The sequence below is a fragment of the Microtus ochrogaster genome, chromosome 10 (genome assembly GCF_000317375.1).
Source record: "Microtus ochrogaster isolate Prairie Vole_2 chromosome 10, MicOch1.0, whole genome shotgun sequence".
Lineage (NCBI taxonomy): Eukaryota > Metazoa > Chordata > Mammalia > Rodentia > Cricetidae > Microtus > Microtus ochrogaster.
The window spans coordinates 78,829,306-78,848,074 of NC_022016.1; the positions used below are offsets into that span (position 1 = coordinate 78,829,306).

At 36.7% G+C, this 18,769-nt stretch overlaps 1 protein-coding gene across 2 annotated transcripts in view; it reads left to right on the forward strand.

Moving 5' to 3' along the window:
- Window positions 1-18,769, forward strand: part of Spata6 (spermatogenesis associated 6) — a 90,422-nt gene that overhangs the window by 32,153 nt on the left and 39,500 nt on the right. The window contains exons 4-8 of one of the 2 annotated variants that reach the window (XM_005353594.3): window positions 1,872-1,913; window positions 3,130-3,254; window positions 9,037-9,117; window positions 13,378-13,671; window positions 17,638-17,725. In XM_005353594.3, the coding sequence (XP_005353651.1) occupies window positions 1,872-1,913; window positions 3,130-3,254; window positions 9,037-9,117; window positions 13,378-13,671; window positions 17,638-17,725 (630 nt within the window). Of the gene's footprint in view, window positions 1-1,871; window positions 1,914-3,129; window positions 3,255-9,036; window positions 9,118-11,752; window positions 11,858-13,377; window positions 13,672-17,637; window positions 17,726-18,769 lie in introns of those variants that run through there. The other variant, XM_026781802.1, reaches the window with a different exon arrangement.

Here is an 18,769-nt window from a genome sequence, read left to right on the forward strand (position 1 = left end):
AGAGAGAGAGGAGAGAGAGGAGAGAGAGAGAGAGAGAGAGAGAGAGAGAGGGAGAGGAGAGAGAGAGAGGAGAGGGAGAGAGGAGAGAGAGAACCAACTATAATGAACTATAATGGCATGGGATTTTGAAATCTCAGAGCTCACCCTCAGTCACAGTCCTGTTCCAGTAAGGCCACACCTCCCAATCTTCAAATATATAAGCTTTGGGGTGATATTCTCATTCAAACCACCACAGGTTTGATCTTCTACGAACCAAGTCTGTTCATCAGCCAAGTTTTCAGGTTCTTGCCTTGATTTCCTAGCACTTACTTCCGGACTCCCTCAGGCTGTGGTTTTCTATGGGGCTGTAGTTGAGTATTTTACTTTCCCAGTTTGATTATGTACTCTAAGGTTCATGTTATGTATGAGCCTATCAAAAGTCACAAGTCAAGATTTATTGCCTCTTAGCTGCCTGTCAGATTTATCATATACAAGAAAGAAAAAATATCCCCTAAAACCAGGCTCATCTCTCTGAATTTCCTTTTTACACCAAGCTTCTATTTTACACAGTTTTAGTGCTTAGGTGTTAGCATTTATTATTTATTTATTTATTTTAGTTGTCTGCCTTTTCCAGTTGATTCTAGAAGGGACCTTGTTCTTGGATTATTTATCTTCCAGACTGCTGTATTTTTAGCCTTTGCATATTCTGTTCCTTCTGCTTTGAAAGAGTCTATGCCCCTTGCTTCTCAATTCCCAGTTCATATCACTTAACTCTGGCTATATATGGGTGCTGAAGACAACATAGAACTTTCCCTGCCCTCCTGACTGGCTTAGATATTTTTATTACAGTATCTCATGACTCTTCAATGCTTTCAGTGTACTGTGTATTATGACTACATACTCACTGATGATTTTATTTCACCTAATATTTATCTCCTTTGTGGAATTTAAGACTCTTAGAAAAAAATCTGTTGTCTCAGTACTCAAGGATCTAAGACAGAAAGATGACACACTCTAGGCCAACCCAGGGTACACAGCGAAGCCCTGCCTCAAGCAGGTGAACAGTAAAGAAAGGTGTAAGAGAAGAGCCACATCTATATTTTTCATCATAGCTCCCAGCTATGCCTTAAGTGGAAAATTTGGAATTTCTTTACAGGTGGAATATATGCATGAAGGGTAGAATGAGACTCCATGGAAAACAGCAGAAGTTAAAGAAGGAAGCAGTTAGCCTTTCAATGCATTCCCAGAGGACAAAGATGATTTATTTCTTTTCTTAGTTTTAAAAATTTATCTAAACTATTTCAGAAGGTAATTTATAATGCACATAACTTGTTATCACTCAGATTAATAAATATATACAACATATTTATAAAAACATGTACAGACTACTAGGAGATAAACAAACATGTAGTCTAGTCAGTAATTATTTTGACTTTTAACCTTTTATATTTATTTATTGTATGTGGATCACTTGTTCTTACGTTATGGCACGTGTGGAAGTCAGAGCTTTATTTAGGATAGTTGCTTTCCTTTTTCTATTATGTGGGTCCCAGGTATCAGACTTGGGTCCTCAGACATGGCAGCAAATGCCCACGCACACTGATCCATCTTTTGGGATGAATTTTGGAAAACAAAGAAGAAGGATATAAGAAAAAGGAGCCGTATTTATTTTTTCATTGAAACCACAAGTTATGGCATAGATGGAGAAAGTAGTATTTCTTCATAGATGGATTACATGGATGGAAGATCAAATGAGACTCCCATTCATGGACAACAGCAGAAGCTAAAAGAATGGATGAAGCAATTATGTCTTTGTTCTGAGTTCTCAGAAGTACATTAACTCATCATCATTGACTCTTTGACTTAAGGAGATTTTTCCTTCAAACTTTCAGATGACACAGCAGTGTTCGAGTTGATACAGCTAGTTCCACCAGGTATTGTATTACTTATTGATAAGGCAACTCATCAATGAAATATTATTTTTATTTATGTATTTATGCATCTATTTATTTATATTATGTATATACTGTTACGTATGCATGTATGCTTGCAGGCAGAAGGCACCAGATTTCATTACAGATGGTTGTAAGCCACCAAGTGGTTGCTGGGAATTGATTTTGGGGCCTTTGGAAGAGCCACCAGTGCTCTTAACCACTGAGCCATTCCTCTAGCTCCAATTAAATATTTCTAAAAATCTCTTCTCTCCTCTTCCTACCAAATAACAGCAGTGCTTATTTTCTGAACCATTGATTCATTATGTATATGTCAAAACAACAAACATAAATGCCAATTGATTCTGAATGCATTGTTCTGAAATTAAATATCTTAAAATAATTAAAAATGCAAAATAATATCTTTAAAAATTTAGGATTTTTGACAGTAATGCAAAGTGATTTTTCAGTTTTTGAGATTTAAAAATTAAAATTACATATATTTCTAATTAAACAGGATATCTTTTTTTGCTCTTTGAATGTTGTTATTGGGAATGCAGAGGGTGATAGTCTTACCTATTTACAAGTTAAACATGAGTTTCTGAGGAGCAAGGTCACCTATTAAAATATAGAAACTAGCTTTAGTATTGTTTTTGATTTCTAGGACTGTCAAAGAAATCTTAATTAAATCTTTATTTTATGCAACAGATACCTATATTTTATTAAATACAAGTAATCTCAGAATTTTCAGCACTACATACTGACTTAATTCACTAGCCACAAAATCTACAAAGGGTCTCCACAATTTTTAATGTCCAACCTTACACTGCATGAGGGCAGACAGATAAGATAGAAGATAGGGAAGATGCTGGAGATGGTAATAAGTTTTTGATGTATAAATTTAATGCAACTTTTTATTTCTAAAGACTTCCTTTTTCTAAGAGTTCATAGGTTCTCACTGAGTGTACATGAATACCCCTATTCTGCAAAGTGTGAGGCAGAGAATTACTACTATATACCATACTTCTGAAATTGGGAAAAATGTGTTAAAGTATTTAATCTATCCTTATTTTAATTTTCCTTTTAAAGAAGATAAACATTGCCTTCAAGCAGGTATACAATAAGGCATCAGGCAATATATATTTTTTTATACTTGATGATTTTGTTTCTAAATAGAATGTTTTGTTATAATTTGAATCATAGGATATCTTTCTTATAGTGGGAGAAACACTGTCTACCTATGATGAAAATACACGAGATTTCATGTTCCCGGGTCCAAACCAAATTTCTGGACACCATGATTCAAACCGCCAGGTTACCATGAGGAGGATTTCTGGACTAAGAGTAAGTGATTATGGTTTTCCAAGTCAGCTCTTGATGCAGGGTCATAGGTGAGAACTAGGTGCAGGCCTCAGTATCTTGAATGTGTAGAACTGACTCAAAATTTGTTTTCAAGCTTATTTTGTATAATTGTGCTATTTTAAGTGTCCTGAAAGTAATGAAAAGAATTTAGCAAAAACTAAGGCATTTATTCAAAACTAACACACATCATATTGGCTGACATTCTTCACAACTTGTGAAGTTCCTCTGCACTGATCAGCCTCAGACCTCCATGTCTGTCACATTTTCTGTTTCTGTCTAGGGAAAGTTCACAAACATTTGAGCAATAACCAGTATCAACATTTATGGAAACCTAAATTTAAAATATGACTTTTTAGACATAAGTGATTTATTGAAAAATATTAACAGGTTTAAATATTTTATAAGTTGAAAACTTTTGTATGCTGTATAAGTTGGAACAATCAAAACTCAAAATTCTATAACAAAGATCAAGTTTTCTCTAGTGTATTATTTTCCAGGTATATGTCTTTAGCATATACGCACTGGAATGCTATGAACCCTTTTATGTTGCTTTTACCCCTGGTCGTAGGGATGAGACCCCAGGCCTTCTGCATGTTCGTCATCAATTTACCACTGAGCTGCACCACAGGTTAAGATGTTTTCTCATAGTGCTGTTAACAGTGCTAAGAAATAGAAATGGCTGAATCTTCCAGTGTGGATAAAGCTTGGATAGATAGATTACAAAGTAGTCATAGATTGTAGACCTAAGTGTAAGTGCTATATTAAGAGAGTCTTTCTTTCTGATCAGCAGTAATTGAGTAACAAATAAAAATCATTAGACTTGATAGTGCTTCCACACTCTCTCCCATTCTTTCCTGTAATTCCTCTTGTTTGAAAACACCTTGATTCCTGAAAATCAGCCTGCTACTCAGAAGAACTCAGGGATGTCCCCTTCATCCCAAAAGCAGAGCAGTAAAAGCTGTTTAGCTTGAAATTATCTAGGCAAACAGTTTTTAAACTAATTTTATGGAATCCTAATATAAATAAAGTGGGTGGTATATGAGTTATTTAGTGAATTATATAGATTTTTTTCTATGTCTAAATTTATGATAAGAAGTGTCCAAAGAAATAGCAAGTTCAGTTTGCTGAAAGTGTAAAAGCTGACTATGTAACAAATGAAAACCTTTCTTCTCTGGAATGATTTTTATGTTGTTAGTTAGCTTTTAGACTATCCCTATCTTCAAAGAGTATTTTAAGAATAATGTGGAAACTCATAAAGAAAAAAATATCATATTTAGTTTATGTTCACGTTAAGGTAATTTAACTCTCTTTGAAGACAGCATAGAAAGTCAACTGTGTGGACTGCTCACAGGAATTTTCTTTCATCACTTGTTTCTTTTGCATATATTTGGAAGGTGTTTGCTTACTGAGGCAAAGATATATAAAAATCAGGACTTCCAGTAACGCCATGTGAAGAGTTTGACAGATCTCCTCTGTATGTTAGGCAAGTTTGAAACTGGGCAATGTTACCATAGTCAACACTAGGTAGTGAACACTGACCAACAAGTGTAGCAAGCCGGTCATGTTTTTATGCTTGGAAATTGGCTCAAGTTTTAGGTAATATAGGAAGAATTTGGGGCTCCTTTGCCTGGGATGCTTCCATGCCCTGCCTCTCAGTGACAACTGTATCTTTACCGGCTGAGACTGGGCACAAAGATCAAGAGTTTTGGCACCATGGGGTTGAGAAGTGGGATGAATAGTTTGACTCTGCCAGCTAAACGTAGTGGACCCTGTTGGTAGCTGATGAAGAAACCTTATAAGCTGTGCAAGGCCCATTGCCATTCTGACTGGGGTCACCTTCTAGAAGGTTGACAGAGAGGTCCAGAAACAAAGGGACAAGAAGAAGAGAGAGAGAGATGTTGTCTCTCTTTCCTGTCTCTCTTTGAAAGGTAATCACAGGGGAGGCAGGGAGAGAGACAAAGAAGCCCTGGGAAACTAGCTGTAGCTATGAATTTGTTTCCTCTCCTATCTATCACTGAGACAGTGGAAAGGGAACCCAGAGTGGCTGCTTTGAGAAACTGAATAATAGAAAAGACATTGACAGAATATAAACTGAACATCAAAATTGGGTTATAAATCCAGCAATATTAATTATTTTATTTAGCTATTAGTAAAAATAAACGCTCTAGTCAGTGGTTTGTAGTCCTGGCGAGCAACAATGACTCATCTTCAGAATTCTTGTGATTCTGAGCTACCTTCTGTGAGTCTCACTACTGTGATGAGGACTCAAACCATTATCTGGAATTAAATCAGGGTACTTTTATGAACTTGCTTAGTAAGCTTGGACAAAACACAGTGACCTGTAGCTAGCCAGGGCCCTTGAGTGGGCTGATATGTCATTGAGAGGATCATATGTTTGAACTGTGGCTCCCTCAGTGGTGGTGGGCATTTTCTTTCTTTCTTTTTTTCTGGTATATATAAAATGATAATGTGAGTACTTTATTTAAACCAAAAATCTTGGTTGAGTTAAGGTAGGTTGATGGGATGCACAGCATAAGCATAAAATCAAGGGATATAAAACTGGCATGAGATGAAAGCATTAAATGCTGAAGGGATTTTCTGGGGACTGATAGTGGTTTATACAGGGGACAGCTCGTCTTACTGTAGATTCTGTTTGGATGGTGTGGGAAAGGTACAGTATGTGGCTAGCATGCACAAAGCCCTGTATTTTATCCATATTCTCACACGTAAAAATTCAGAAAAATCCTATTAAATCTTTTTTTTTAAAAGAAAACAAACTGTTTTACATATCAATCCCAGTTCTAGCTCCCTCTCCACCACCCCCACCATCCACTCCTCAGAGAGGGTAAGGCACATTGCTTTGGGGAAGACCCAAGGCCCTCCCACCTGTATCTAGATTGAGCAAGGTATCCATCCAAAGAGAATGGGTTCCCATAAAGCCAGTGCAAGCAGTAGGGATAAATCCTGTTGTCACTGCCAATGGTCTCACAGTCTGTCCCAGCCATGCAGCTGTCATCCACATTCAGTGGGTCTAGTTTGGTCCCATGCTGGTTCCTTCCTTATCTGGCTGGAGTTGGTGAACTCCCATTAGCTCAGGTAAACTGTTTCAGTGGGTGTTCTCATCATGGTCTCGACTTCAGTGCTTGTATTCTCAGTCCTCCCACTCTTCAACTGGACTTTGGGAGCTCATCCCAGTGCTCTGCTGTGGGTCTCTGCCTCTGTTTCCATCAGTTGCTGGATGAAGGTTCTGTGGTGACATTTAAAATACTCATCAATCTGACTACAGGGCAAGGCCAGTTCGGGCATCCTCTCCACTATTGCTTAGGGTCTTAGCTGGGGTCATCTTTGTGGTGAGTATTTCTATGCAGACTCTGAACTCCACAACATTCTCATCTTTGAATGATAGTCTTACTCAGCATCTTATGAAGTAGTATTTAACAGATGCCTCTTGACTCAACTCAGTGAACGAATTCCTTCTTGCCATAGTCTCAGTGGAGAAACTCAGGTTTGAGATGGTGTGATTTTGACAGTTTGGCTAGGCCCTAGTGCCCATGCAGCAATCTGGATGTTACTGCAAAGCAATTCAATGATGTGATGAAGATTTATATACAACTGACTTTAAATAGAGATTTCTACTTGGCTGTGCAAATGGCCTTCATCTCATCAAGTTGGAGATTGCAACAGCAAAACACTGAGTTTTTCGGAGGAAGGAAGAATTCTGGCTCATGGAAGCAGTAGAAATCCTATTTCTAATAGTTCAACCTACCCCACAGGCTTTCATGCTAAAAAAAATAGTGTGCCAACTTATTTCTTCATTTCTACCTTATTAAAGTGCTCTTTAAATTTCTGAATTGTCATTTCCCACAGTTGTGTGAATTAATTCCCTAAGACAAATCTCTCTATGCATATGAACAGCCCTACTACATAGTAGGTTCTGAAAGGCTGGAAATATACTATCTTAACTATTGGGATCTCACAGTGTGATGAGCAATCCTCAGGGAAGTTTAAAGTGGAAAGCTACAGGCCAGGCGGTGATAGTGACAGTCTTGGACTTCTTAAAATTTGGATTGGAGTTGGACTACACATACAGTGGTGACTATGCATGTATTTAGTTAGGAAACAGGCCATACTAGCCAGGTTTCTGGAAGTATACCTGATGATGGATTGCCTCATGACACGGTTTTCAGTCCAAATCCTCATCATTAAGTTACAAGTGACTGTATTTCTAGAAATTCTTTGGTACTCCTCCCCATCTGGATTTTGGGATTGTTAGGCATCAGTGGTTCTGGCTTTTGGTCCTCACTTGAATGGGAATGTGTGCATAGACTGCCCTGTGCTTGCTGCACAGGTTTACAGTGGGTGCTGTCATATAGATGTCTTCTTAGTTCTTTATGTCTTCTGATGGTGAAGAACTGTAGTCTAGAAGCTATGTTGAGCTATAACCAAAGAACCTTACCCATAGGAGGATTCTTACATGCTAGTACTGGTTTTTAAACTGAGTTTAGTATAAGGTTGTAAAAGGTCAGAACACTTTGCTTCCTTTCTTCTTTTGGGAACATGAGTATATTTTGCTTGTAAGAGGAATACAATTTATAGTCATAAGGAAATCTGCATTATTTTAAAGATCTTTTTGGAGATAATTAAAAAGTAGCCTAGCTCTGCGTTGTTGAATATGAACCACACTTACTATATTTTAGAGAAATACATTATGTATAGAGTAAAATATCTAACGAGTCTGTATAGTAGATACTATTGATATTGATTCTTAGGTGATTCAGATGTACCTTTTGTAATGGATATGTTTTGAATTATAAACTTAGTTGGTCGCAGACAGGGTTTGCAGAGGGCATCATCAGTGTCTGACTTCCATTGCTTTGGGGAGAAGCTACCCAAGGGCTGGCTGACATGGTTAACAGTTGGTGCATGTAGAGCTTAAGGTTCCAGATGTTTCCGTGGGTGTTTTGTAACTGTCCCCTTGAACTGTCTCCTTTTCTCCATTTATCTCAAAACTGTTCAAGCTGATATTTGAAACATTGGTAGAAATAGAACCCAGATTTATATCCATACTTGAATATAAGATATATTGTAAGAAAAAGGCTATAAAAATTTTTCAGAGACTCTGTTTCAAGATGGCACAACTGGGAGTTATGATATTTTCAGAATTCTAGTTTCAAACTATTCTATTAAAATTAATAGGGTGGAGGGGTGTATTTTGGGATGAACTAGAGGGATGAAATGGAATAGCAAAGTAATAGAATTCTATTTTAATTAAAATGTGTTAAAATATAATAAGATAAAAATTTAATGGATAGTTAAATATTATATATATTTATAATAGACAATGGTGTTTTAATGTATGTAATGTTTCTGGAATGGCTAAGTAGAACTAATAATTATGTTTTGATTATATAGTTAAATGTGTTAAATTGTAAATGTAAAGAAAATTAAAATCAAATACGTTCAGATATTTATGACTAATATGTCATAATTTAAAATCTTCAAACACTTTGACAGAGAGACAATTGAAAATGAAAACAATTTTAAATTATTCCATAAAAGAAATATAATTGTTTCAAACCAAATCATTAAAAATGAAACTGCTAATTAATAACATTTATCATTACTGTGTTCTTCATGATAATAAAAATATCAGACTAATAAATAAAGAGCTCCATCTTTAATAGCATTTGTTATTTTAGATTCCATTTTCACTACTGACTGTATCTTTTTAATATGTAATGATACCATTTTTTTAATCTCGCAGGGAATTGCTCCAAAGCTGGAATTTTCTACAACTTCAGTGATCACGGAATGTCTGATAAGCTCAAGGAAGTGCCGCACTCAGGTTAAAAGGGTTAAACTATTTAATGATCGTGTGGTTCATGTGGATGCGTGTGTGACAGGCCTTATCCCCATTTCGTCTGCATTTCTTTTCACCTCCCCCATCAGTCTTTGACTTAAAGTAACGAAGTGCCCAACAGTTTGATTGCTTCTTAGTAAACAGGAGAGCATGAAGTTTAGCCCCATGGTAGAGGGTACCACGATATGTTTGCTGGGTTATTTATCTTATGTTGTGGAATTTTTAATACAAGCAGTAGTCAACTGCCAGAAAGCGGGTGAGATGGAGAACTGCCAGAGGAAACTCAGCTGGAGACCTCCATGTATCTTACAGGAGTTAGAGGTGACTGCAGAGAAGTCAAGAATACCTTCAAGTGAATGTGGCCGAGTTTTCAGACTGAGGACTTGATGTTTAGAGGGTGACTTTTTTGGATTTGTCTGATCCCTAGAGAACCGTTGCTCAGTGCAGTGATCATACTTGTTCTGTCAGATCAAAGCAAGTTTGGGCATTCCAGCCTAAATAACTTGTATTTGTGAAGATTTCCTTTAACAAACTCGGGCACCTATTGTTCCTTGTATTTCAATTCTTACTGGGCCACAGGGCCATCAGCCTTCTGATGGACAAGTGTCCTTCCCAATCAATGCTGGTATCAACCATGTGCAGTTCCATAATGGCCGTATTCTGATGAAGGGCCAGTAACATATAAAGGCTGGAGGATTCAACAGGGACCAGACCGGGCCAGTGGTGGAAAGAATTAACTGAATTATAGTTTTAGAACTAATTTTCTGAAGACAGTAAATGACCTAAGCTAAGAAAGTTTCCAGAGAATTAGAGAAAATTTTATTTTGATAGCAAAATATTTAGGATTCCAAAGTCAGGCTGTATCTATTTATCATTTACACCCAGATGTTGGAAGTCTGACCAGCCATGCTTACCGTGTGTGGGGAACCTGACTGACTGGTTTCTGATGTACTCACTGTGAGCATTTGTAAATTGTGAAAAATGCTTTGCCCAGTATTTAGTTGTTCTCTCTGGAGTTTATTAACTTAATGAATAAATAGAAAAGTATTTTTATTTCTTAGTGCACACAGAAAACGTTTCTAGTGTACATCTCAATACAAGAGCCCTTGTAATTGTAAGGCCCTGCCCCCAGTTACACTCATTCCACTTTGTGGACTTAGGATTTAACATTTTCTGAAAAATACTCTTCCTTTTATTTGTTTGGAATTGTCATTTGATCTTTACTAACAGAGATGTAAGAGAGTAGGATTTTATACTAGACAGCACTTAAAACTATGCTTTAGGTTTACAGATGTTTCTTGTTGTGACTAATGAGTCACTTGTCCTACCAAGCATGAGGTCCTTGGTTCAATTCCCTGCAAGGCTGAGAGGAGATGGGTGAAGAGAGGGGAGGGGAGGAGAGAGAAGGAGAGGAAAGTGTGGAGGAAAGGATGAGAGAAGAATGAAAGGGAGGAAGGCAAAGGAGGAGGGAAGTACCGTTTCCAAATTATTTATGTTTGTTAGCAGTTCAATGGTTTGAAAAATTAAGGGTATTGATGCGACTTTCCAAAAGAAAACTAATTTTCTCTTCTGCTAATTCTTTTTACCCGTATCAAGGAGAATTTATTGTTACATATTGACAGACATTTTAGTATGTTGTTAAAACACTGTTAAGGTGCAGTATCCCTTAGGTTTTACTGTATAACAGTTCCCCCCAAAATGGTTTATAGTCACAAGTGCTTCTCAGTTCTGGGGTTAAAGGATGATTCCTTTGGACTAGATTGGCTGGCTAAGGCTGAAGGATCTGGGATATTTTTGCTTAGACCTGGTGTTTGGCAGTTGTGTTTGGAGAAGATGAAAATAATAAGACTCCTCTTCTAGCAGGCTCATAGTTGTGCCTTCTCGCTGTAGGAAGATTCTAAGGAAGAGTCAACAGTCTTTTCAACAACCTGGCCTTCTGACAGTGTTCTATTGATTAAATAAAGTTGCATAGTCAATCTGGCTTGGTCCTGGGCCAGAAACTAACACTGTGTAGATGTAGGAAAGGGAATTAAGTATGGAAATCATTTTTGGCAAGAATACACGTAGCTAATATTTCAGTATAGAAAATAGGGGCCACTAAGGAATGGGCATGTTTGCCCCCTGTGCATCTGTAATGAATGCCGTGAAGTTTGTAGCTTAGGAAATATGCATCATTCAAAAACTTTTCTGAGGAAAGAGGGTGGGGTGGTATCTCTCAGAAAGCGGGTGGGGTGGCACCTTAAGATTTGGTATAATCAGAGGTGGCTGTGTATAAAAAAACTTAAGCATCACTTTAGGAGTTAGCTGTGTCCAGAAACCAACAATGTATAAAGGACAAGGTGCTGGAAGTCCAGGGATTGGTGTGATGTGAATGTACTTACTAATAGATACAGAGTAGAAGAAATAAGTTGAGGAAAGGAGATTTTTGTGAACACGAGATTCTGTAGATGCAGTGTATCTGTAGGGAAAGCACGAGATGTGGTTGACAGAGGTAATTAAAACTGAGTCGAAGGGGCTCTGATGCTACAGAGGTGTCAGGTGCACATCTTTAATGGCTTAGGCATCCTCAGAGAACCTTTGTGATTCTAGAATGTCTGAGAGTCACTGTGATGCCATAGAGGTGGGTGAGGTGAGGAGAGCTCTGACATACCCACTGGCATCTCTGAACTGCGTGGGAGAAGGTCCTGGAGCATACCAAGAGGCACAGAAGAGAAAATGACCTGCCGTGAGACTGTTCTCATTAGAAACATCTTTCTTTTCTCCTATCTATCATTCACTTGATAAAATGACTCTCATTTTGCTTCATATTTGAATTTTAAGCACTTAGTCCTTGTACTAAAGGGTTGAGAAAGTGGAGAGGAATTTGGATTGGTGGTTTCCCAAGGGATTGAAATGAGGAAGACAGAGATCTTTAGCTGTTTTTCTCTAACCATACAACTCTAGAGAAGAAATGTATTATTAACTTCCAATCTCACTGTTCAGGTGTTTATGAGGCAGAGTGTAGTAGAATAAAGGATTATTTAAGTAGCAGCAAAGTTGGAGCTGTCATATATGTTTTCATTTTTATTGTATTTTATTTTAGACAGGGCCTCATTCATGGTGTCCAGCCTTGACTGAAAATTCTGGGTCTCCAGAAGCCACCTTGCCTCAGTTTCCCATGAATCCCATGAATCCCATGTAACTAGATATGTAGTTAGATGCTACTGATCCCAGCTCAAATTAATTTTGTATTTAAAAAATTTTAGACTACTACCATATTTATAAGATGGAGGTACTAGTTAAGTTTATAATCTATCTGCCAAAGATAGACGTGATGAAACTTTGCTGGTAGGCCACGACCTTGTGGTGATATACAGGTTAATAGAAATGGGTTAAATTAATATGTAAGAGTTAGCCAATAGGAAGCTAGAGCTAATGGGCCAAGCAGTGATTTAGTTAATACAGTTTCTGTGTGATTTTTTTCGGGGCTGAGCAGCTTGGATGGACCAAGCAGCCTCTCTCCTTGCAATCTTTTATGTATATTTAGTTTTATAAAAAATGTAGGGCCAGAAATAAGATGGTGCTTTTATCTGTCACTGAATAGTTAAATTATGACTTGGACTCCTATATATCTTATGTAATTCAAGTCAAGCACTTCAGTAAAATATATATCAAGTGCTTTATTGTCTTGTGTTATATATAATTCTAGCATAAATAGGCTTATTTTAATAGTTTTTTTCATGATTTCACAGCTATCTAGACAAATGTATTTTTAGACAAGGATCCTTTGTTGCCCAGGCTCAGACTGCCTCAGCATCCTACCCATGTTTACAGACAGGTGTGACCACAACATATTAGACATGGACCCTTTAAAATAAATGTAGGTCTTTTAAACTTTGTGGCATTTATGTGAATATAAATATAAATGTAAAAAATAAATGTCATTTGCATTAGTTTTTAGTTTATTGAAAGATAAGTTTTTGACTTATTTTGAGAACAAGCTTATTTCTTGGAATTCTACAAGTGATTAAACATTGGCCTTTGGTTTTCATTAAACCAATGTTAGACTTAAGAAAGTTTGATAAAACAAACTGTTAACTAGGAGAATATAGATTTGATTTTCCTCAGGTAAGTGTGGCTAATGCTAAATTGAGTTGGCTTTGATAGCTTTGTGTACCTTAATTGACTCTTAAAAGTTCTTTCCTTTTTGTAGAGTTTTCTAAAAAATACCTCTTGCCCACATGAACGTTTATTTTTTATGTTTAGGATAAATTTAATTACCATTCAACTCCAGTTGAAAAATCCCACAGCAGACCGCAATGCAGAACATCGAGATCACAGAAGAAGAAGTCCAAGTCACCCGAGAGGAGTAAATACTGCGTAAACACCAAGAACTACGAACAGCCTACAATATCATCAAAGTCACACTCCCCTTCTCCCTACACAAAGAGACGGATGTGTGAGCTCTCCGAAGACACCAGGCGGCGGCTGGCCCATTTAAATCTGGGACCCTATGAATTCAAAAAGGAAACAGATAAGCCTCCATTTGTGATTAGACATGTATGTGTTCATAAGCATTTCCACTGGAAACTTGTCAAATTTATTCTGTCACTAAAATAGTATGCTGAAATGGATTTCAATAAGCAGCCCATATGGATAATTTTCTTTCTTGAACTCTTAGCCAGGAGCTAAAGGTAGAAAATTAACTTAAAACCAAAGAACATGCTTTTTGTTCCCTTTTACAAAGTCTTTAAAGCTGACAGAGATCAACTCCATTACGACGCCTTCTTGAGACTTCAAAGTTCCCACTCCCTCTTAGCTGACACAGAGGGCAGTGCTCTAACTCTACAGCTGAACGTGGTTGCAATTGGGTGATGCTAAAATGCCAAAGTAGGATTTTAAAAGAGGAAACAGAAAATGATAGTGGAAGTAGATGTCCTTTGAGAGCAAGTCCTTTGGGAAAGCTTTGGATTCTGAATCTTTGAAGCCAGCCCTCGTTGGTGGGCATGCATAGGCGGGCCTTTGGATTAATGGTAGCATAGCTCTAATCTTTCTGTGCCCAGCCTTACGCTATGATGGGAGTTAGAGCTGTGTGTCCCTCATAGACTGACTTTGGTTAAACTGGAGTGCCTGCAGTCAGAACACTCATCATGGGCTGTCTCAGTTTCTTGAAGTTTTACAAAGTACTTTTACTTTAAGAGACACTCTACCAAAAACTTCCTTATTAACCGAAACACTATGTATTTGCATACATACTACTAATAAACCTGTATTTAAATGCCTGTAGAAGCAAGTGTTTACTTCTTCTAAATTCTAAAATAGCTACCTATTTTATAACTATTATTTTAAATACACTCCTTTGGAAGTCAAATAATTCTTTGGATATAGCCTGGTACTCCAAAAGTTATGAGTTTTCCCTCTGATATCCTTTAAAACCAATTTAAGTTATGCAATATTTCATACCATTTTTATGTTTTTCTTATAAATTAATCCTTTATTCTTTCAAACTAAATTAGTGATTTTTAAATTAAAAACTACTAATTAGCCAGGTGGTGGTGGCACACACCTTGAATCCCAGCACTTGGGAGGAAGAGACAGGTATATTGCTATGAGCTAGGAAGAGACAGGTGTGTTTCTATGAGCTTGAGGCCAGCTTGTCTACAGAGTGATTTACAGGACAGGTTACAAAGCTACAGAGAAAGTCTGTCTTAAAAAACCAAAACCAACCAACCAAACAAACAAACAAACAAACAAAAACAAACTACTAACTATAAAATTTTTACTAATAAAATTATAGTGTATTAGCTACATACATATGGTAACATTTATTAATTATTTTCTTGTTTCTCTTATTTGATCACAGGTTTGGTCTTATTGGATGTAATTCAGACAATAGTTTGCTTGTATCACTGATGAAAATTTGAGAATGCCTTTAACTTTAATACATAATTAAAAATTAAATGTAAAAGAAGATATACTGTCTTCTAATTTGAGAGAATAATCAGTTGTTCCTTAATTAAAATGCTTGTATATAAAAGCTAAGAAGGATCATAGGAGTTAGACACATAACTCCTTGTGGAAAGAACTGCTCTTAAAGTGCTAATCATGGCAGTGATTAAAAGTATAAACTTTGTCCGTGTTTTTATTTTTCAATAGAATGTTTTCTAAGTTACATTTTTTAAAGTTTTGAGTATTTCATACATGAATACTGTAGTTACATCACTTATACCCCTTCCTTCCCTCCTTTATGCCCCCCAAATCCATAACTTCTTCCATAATTACCATTGTTTTATACATATGTATATGTATTTATACACACACAGACCTACGGGTTCCATTAATGCTGCTCATATGTACAAATAATTAGGGCTGACACTTGGATTATATAACCTACTGGGGGGCTTGTTTCTGGAGAAGACTGATTCTCCCTCTCTGCTGCCTCAGGTTGTCTGTGGCTCTTCATCTAAAGTCATGATCAGGACTTGGTGAATTTTTCTCCATCCATGTTTGCATGTTAACTGTGTTGTGATTACCCAGGTCTTGTTTATGTAACCATGCTGTTGAGATATCAAGGGCAGAATGAGGTGGTATACACATTTAATCCCAGTATTTGAGAGGCAGAGACAAGCGGGTCTCAGTGAGTATAAAGCTAGCCTAGTCTATATAGCAAATACAATTCTCAAAAACAAACATATAAAACCAAATCCCCCAAAAAACTTTATAATTTTTACTTAAGAGATTTACCCCTCAACTTTTCTGTGAACAGAAATGCCCACTTTTAAGTGCATGTAAAAATTGTCTATATTGTTGAGGAGGCTTTGGATTTAGAGGGAATTTGGGGACAAAAAAACCATTCATGGTTTCAGAAGTACTTGGGAAACTGGAGGCAAAAAGAAGTTTAATACACACATATGCAAAAACCTTACAAAAACAAACACAGCGACAGACAGACAGACACACACACACATAGAGAATGAGAGAGAGAGAGAGACAGGAGAGAGTGAGAGGAAAGAGATTTTTGTCATTTCAGCTATACAAAGGAGATTCCCATGTACCTCAAGAACTTCCCCATTTGGAACCATGTACTCATGAAGTGCTCCCCATTCTACCTGTCCCACTGAAACTCCTGATCTTGTCTCTCTGAGGCTGCCTGTTCCGCCTGATTAAATAAAGAGTCAACTTATTTTAGCACAACTCACTGATGTTGCATGTGTTTGCACCTAAATTATATTACTGGATAACATTACATCGTGTGGACATCTGTCCCTTTCTGTTTATATATCATGTCTGTTGATAGATGTTCATGTTGCTTACACCCTTGGCTACTATAAACAATGCTCTAATGAGCAATGTGTGTACAAGTGTTTGAATAAACCTTTGTTCTCAATGCTCTTGGGTAAAGACCTAGGAGTAGTTCTGTTTTATCATTTGACAATCTTATATTTAACTGGAAAACTTGCCAAAGTGTTCTTCAGAGTGGCTGTACAATTTGCACTCTGTCAGCTGTGCAAGAGGGTTGCAATTTCCCTTCATTTTCACAAGCACCTAAGCATCCCTGCCCTATGGTAGTTAGGGTTAAAGCCAGGGCCTCTTGGATACAGACCTGCTTAATTTTCTCTGTAGTCTTCTTAGTGTGAGTAGCATCTCCTCGTGGTTTCATTAGCATTTCTTCAGTGACTAATGATGTTAAGCATCTCTTTATGTGTTACTAAATATCCTTTAAAGTGTCTACTTAAACCAGGCAATGGGGCACTTGGGAGACAGAGGCAGGTGGATCTCTGTGAGTTGGAGGCAGCCTGGTCTATAGAGTGAGTTCTAGGACAGGCTCCAAAGCTACAGAGAAACCCTGTCTCAAAAAACAAAAACAGAAAAAAATAAGTGAAGATGTCTACTTAAGCCATTTGCTCATTTTGCAATCTTTTCTTTATTGCTATTATTGACTTGTAGGAATTCTTCATATGATTTAGTTAATAATCTCTTATCAGATACAAAGCTTCATTTTTGTTATCCTGAGTTAACTTTTTGTTTTTGTTTTTCTTTGATTCACAAAAGGTTTCAGTTTTGATCAGTCAGGGCATCTTTTCGATACACTTATATCACTTAAGCCATTTTTATTTTTAGTTGGAAAATGTGGTTGACCTTTCTTATTTGTCCACTATAAAGTGTTCAGTAAAGCAAAGACCCTTATTGAATTCCATGTATGTGCTAAACTGGGTAGGCTTTTTCTAAGTGGTTGCTCAAGGATGTTTTTGTCTCTATTTTTGTAACTTTGTAGTCAAAACCAAACTAGGAAACAGGGTATTACTTAGCTTCAAATGTGTTCTTTTTTGCTGGCATTTAGTTTTAGCTCTGTTGACAAGTGCATAATAAACAAGTGATTAAACTCTGACTTTGGAACAGAGAAGCCATGTGGAATTCACCTGCTGTGTGGCATATGCTCTGTAGTTGCTTAGCCATGCTGTAAGATTGAGAATGGGAACGGAAGGTTGAAGTGCTCTTTCACAGTGCAAATTCTCTTTCTTCTAGGTTGATCCCCCAAGTCCCAGGGCTGATACTTTATTTGGACCACCTGGCAGAGACTGTGAAAGAGATGGATGGGCCAGGATGCACAATGGTAAGGGGAAGTTCTTTCTCCTACTCTTGTTGCTGGAGCTACTGTCAAGCCTTCCCTGGCACTGATTAAGGAAAGCACAGTTTTTGCTGCATTATTATATATTGTGATAAAGCTTTTTGCAATTAGAAAGAATTGGATCTTTGTGCTGTTAAAAGCATACTATTCTTTTAGATGAAAATGAATATTAAATAATTTTAGCATATTTAATACTATAGTTCCTTTTAGTAAAAATAACTTGTGTTTTACTCAACATTTTCTACACTTATTTGACTATGAAACACATTTCTCACTTTAACATGTGTTAATTTATAGAACAGACTTTGAGAAATACCATAGTGAAATAACTCAGGTTTATAGTTTTGGAATACATATATCCACTTATTTATATACATATAGCATTCTTGAAAAGTAATTTTAAACCCCACAATAATTAATCAATAAGGATATGAGATAACATGGCAAATGTTACCATGAAAAGTATGTAAACATACACACTTAGCAAATATCAGCTAAAATGATATTTTTGAAATAACGAATCTTTAGATTTAATTTATAAGAAAATGTTTTGTTAGCCCTAGTCTCTTTGGTGAGATAAAGTTCAATGTGAGGGTGTTTTTGTTGTTTTTTTTAAGATGCTTAGATGTCATTGTATAGTAAAGAGTATTTGAATATTAATATCAGTAGACAGTGGTGGTAGCTCAGCAAGTATTCACTGGCAACCTTTAACATTAATTTCCTACACACTGAGAAATCTTGGTAGAAGAAAAATGATATAAGAGGAAGAAAAATGGAATCGTAACATGTAGTGAGCTTGGATGCCTTCCATTGCTGGCTGTATTATATACCTTTTTAAATGAATAAAATAAAATGCTCTTTTTAGAAATCATACTCTATTGTTGTTTAAGCATTGCTAAAGAAAATGGACTTTGGTTAAACCTGAATGTTTACAGCAGAACATTTGATGGAAGACTGTCTGAATATATTTATAGTATCTTGAATCTTTCTTTCTTTCTTTCTTTCTTTCTTTCTTTCTTTCTTTCTTTC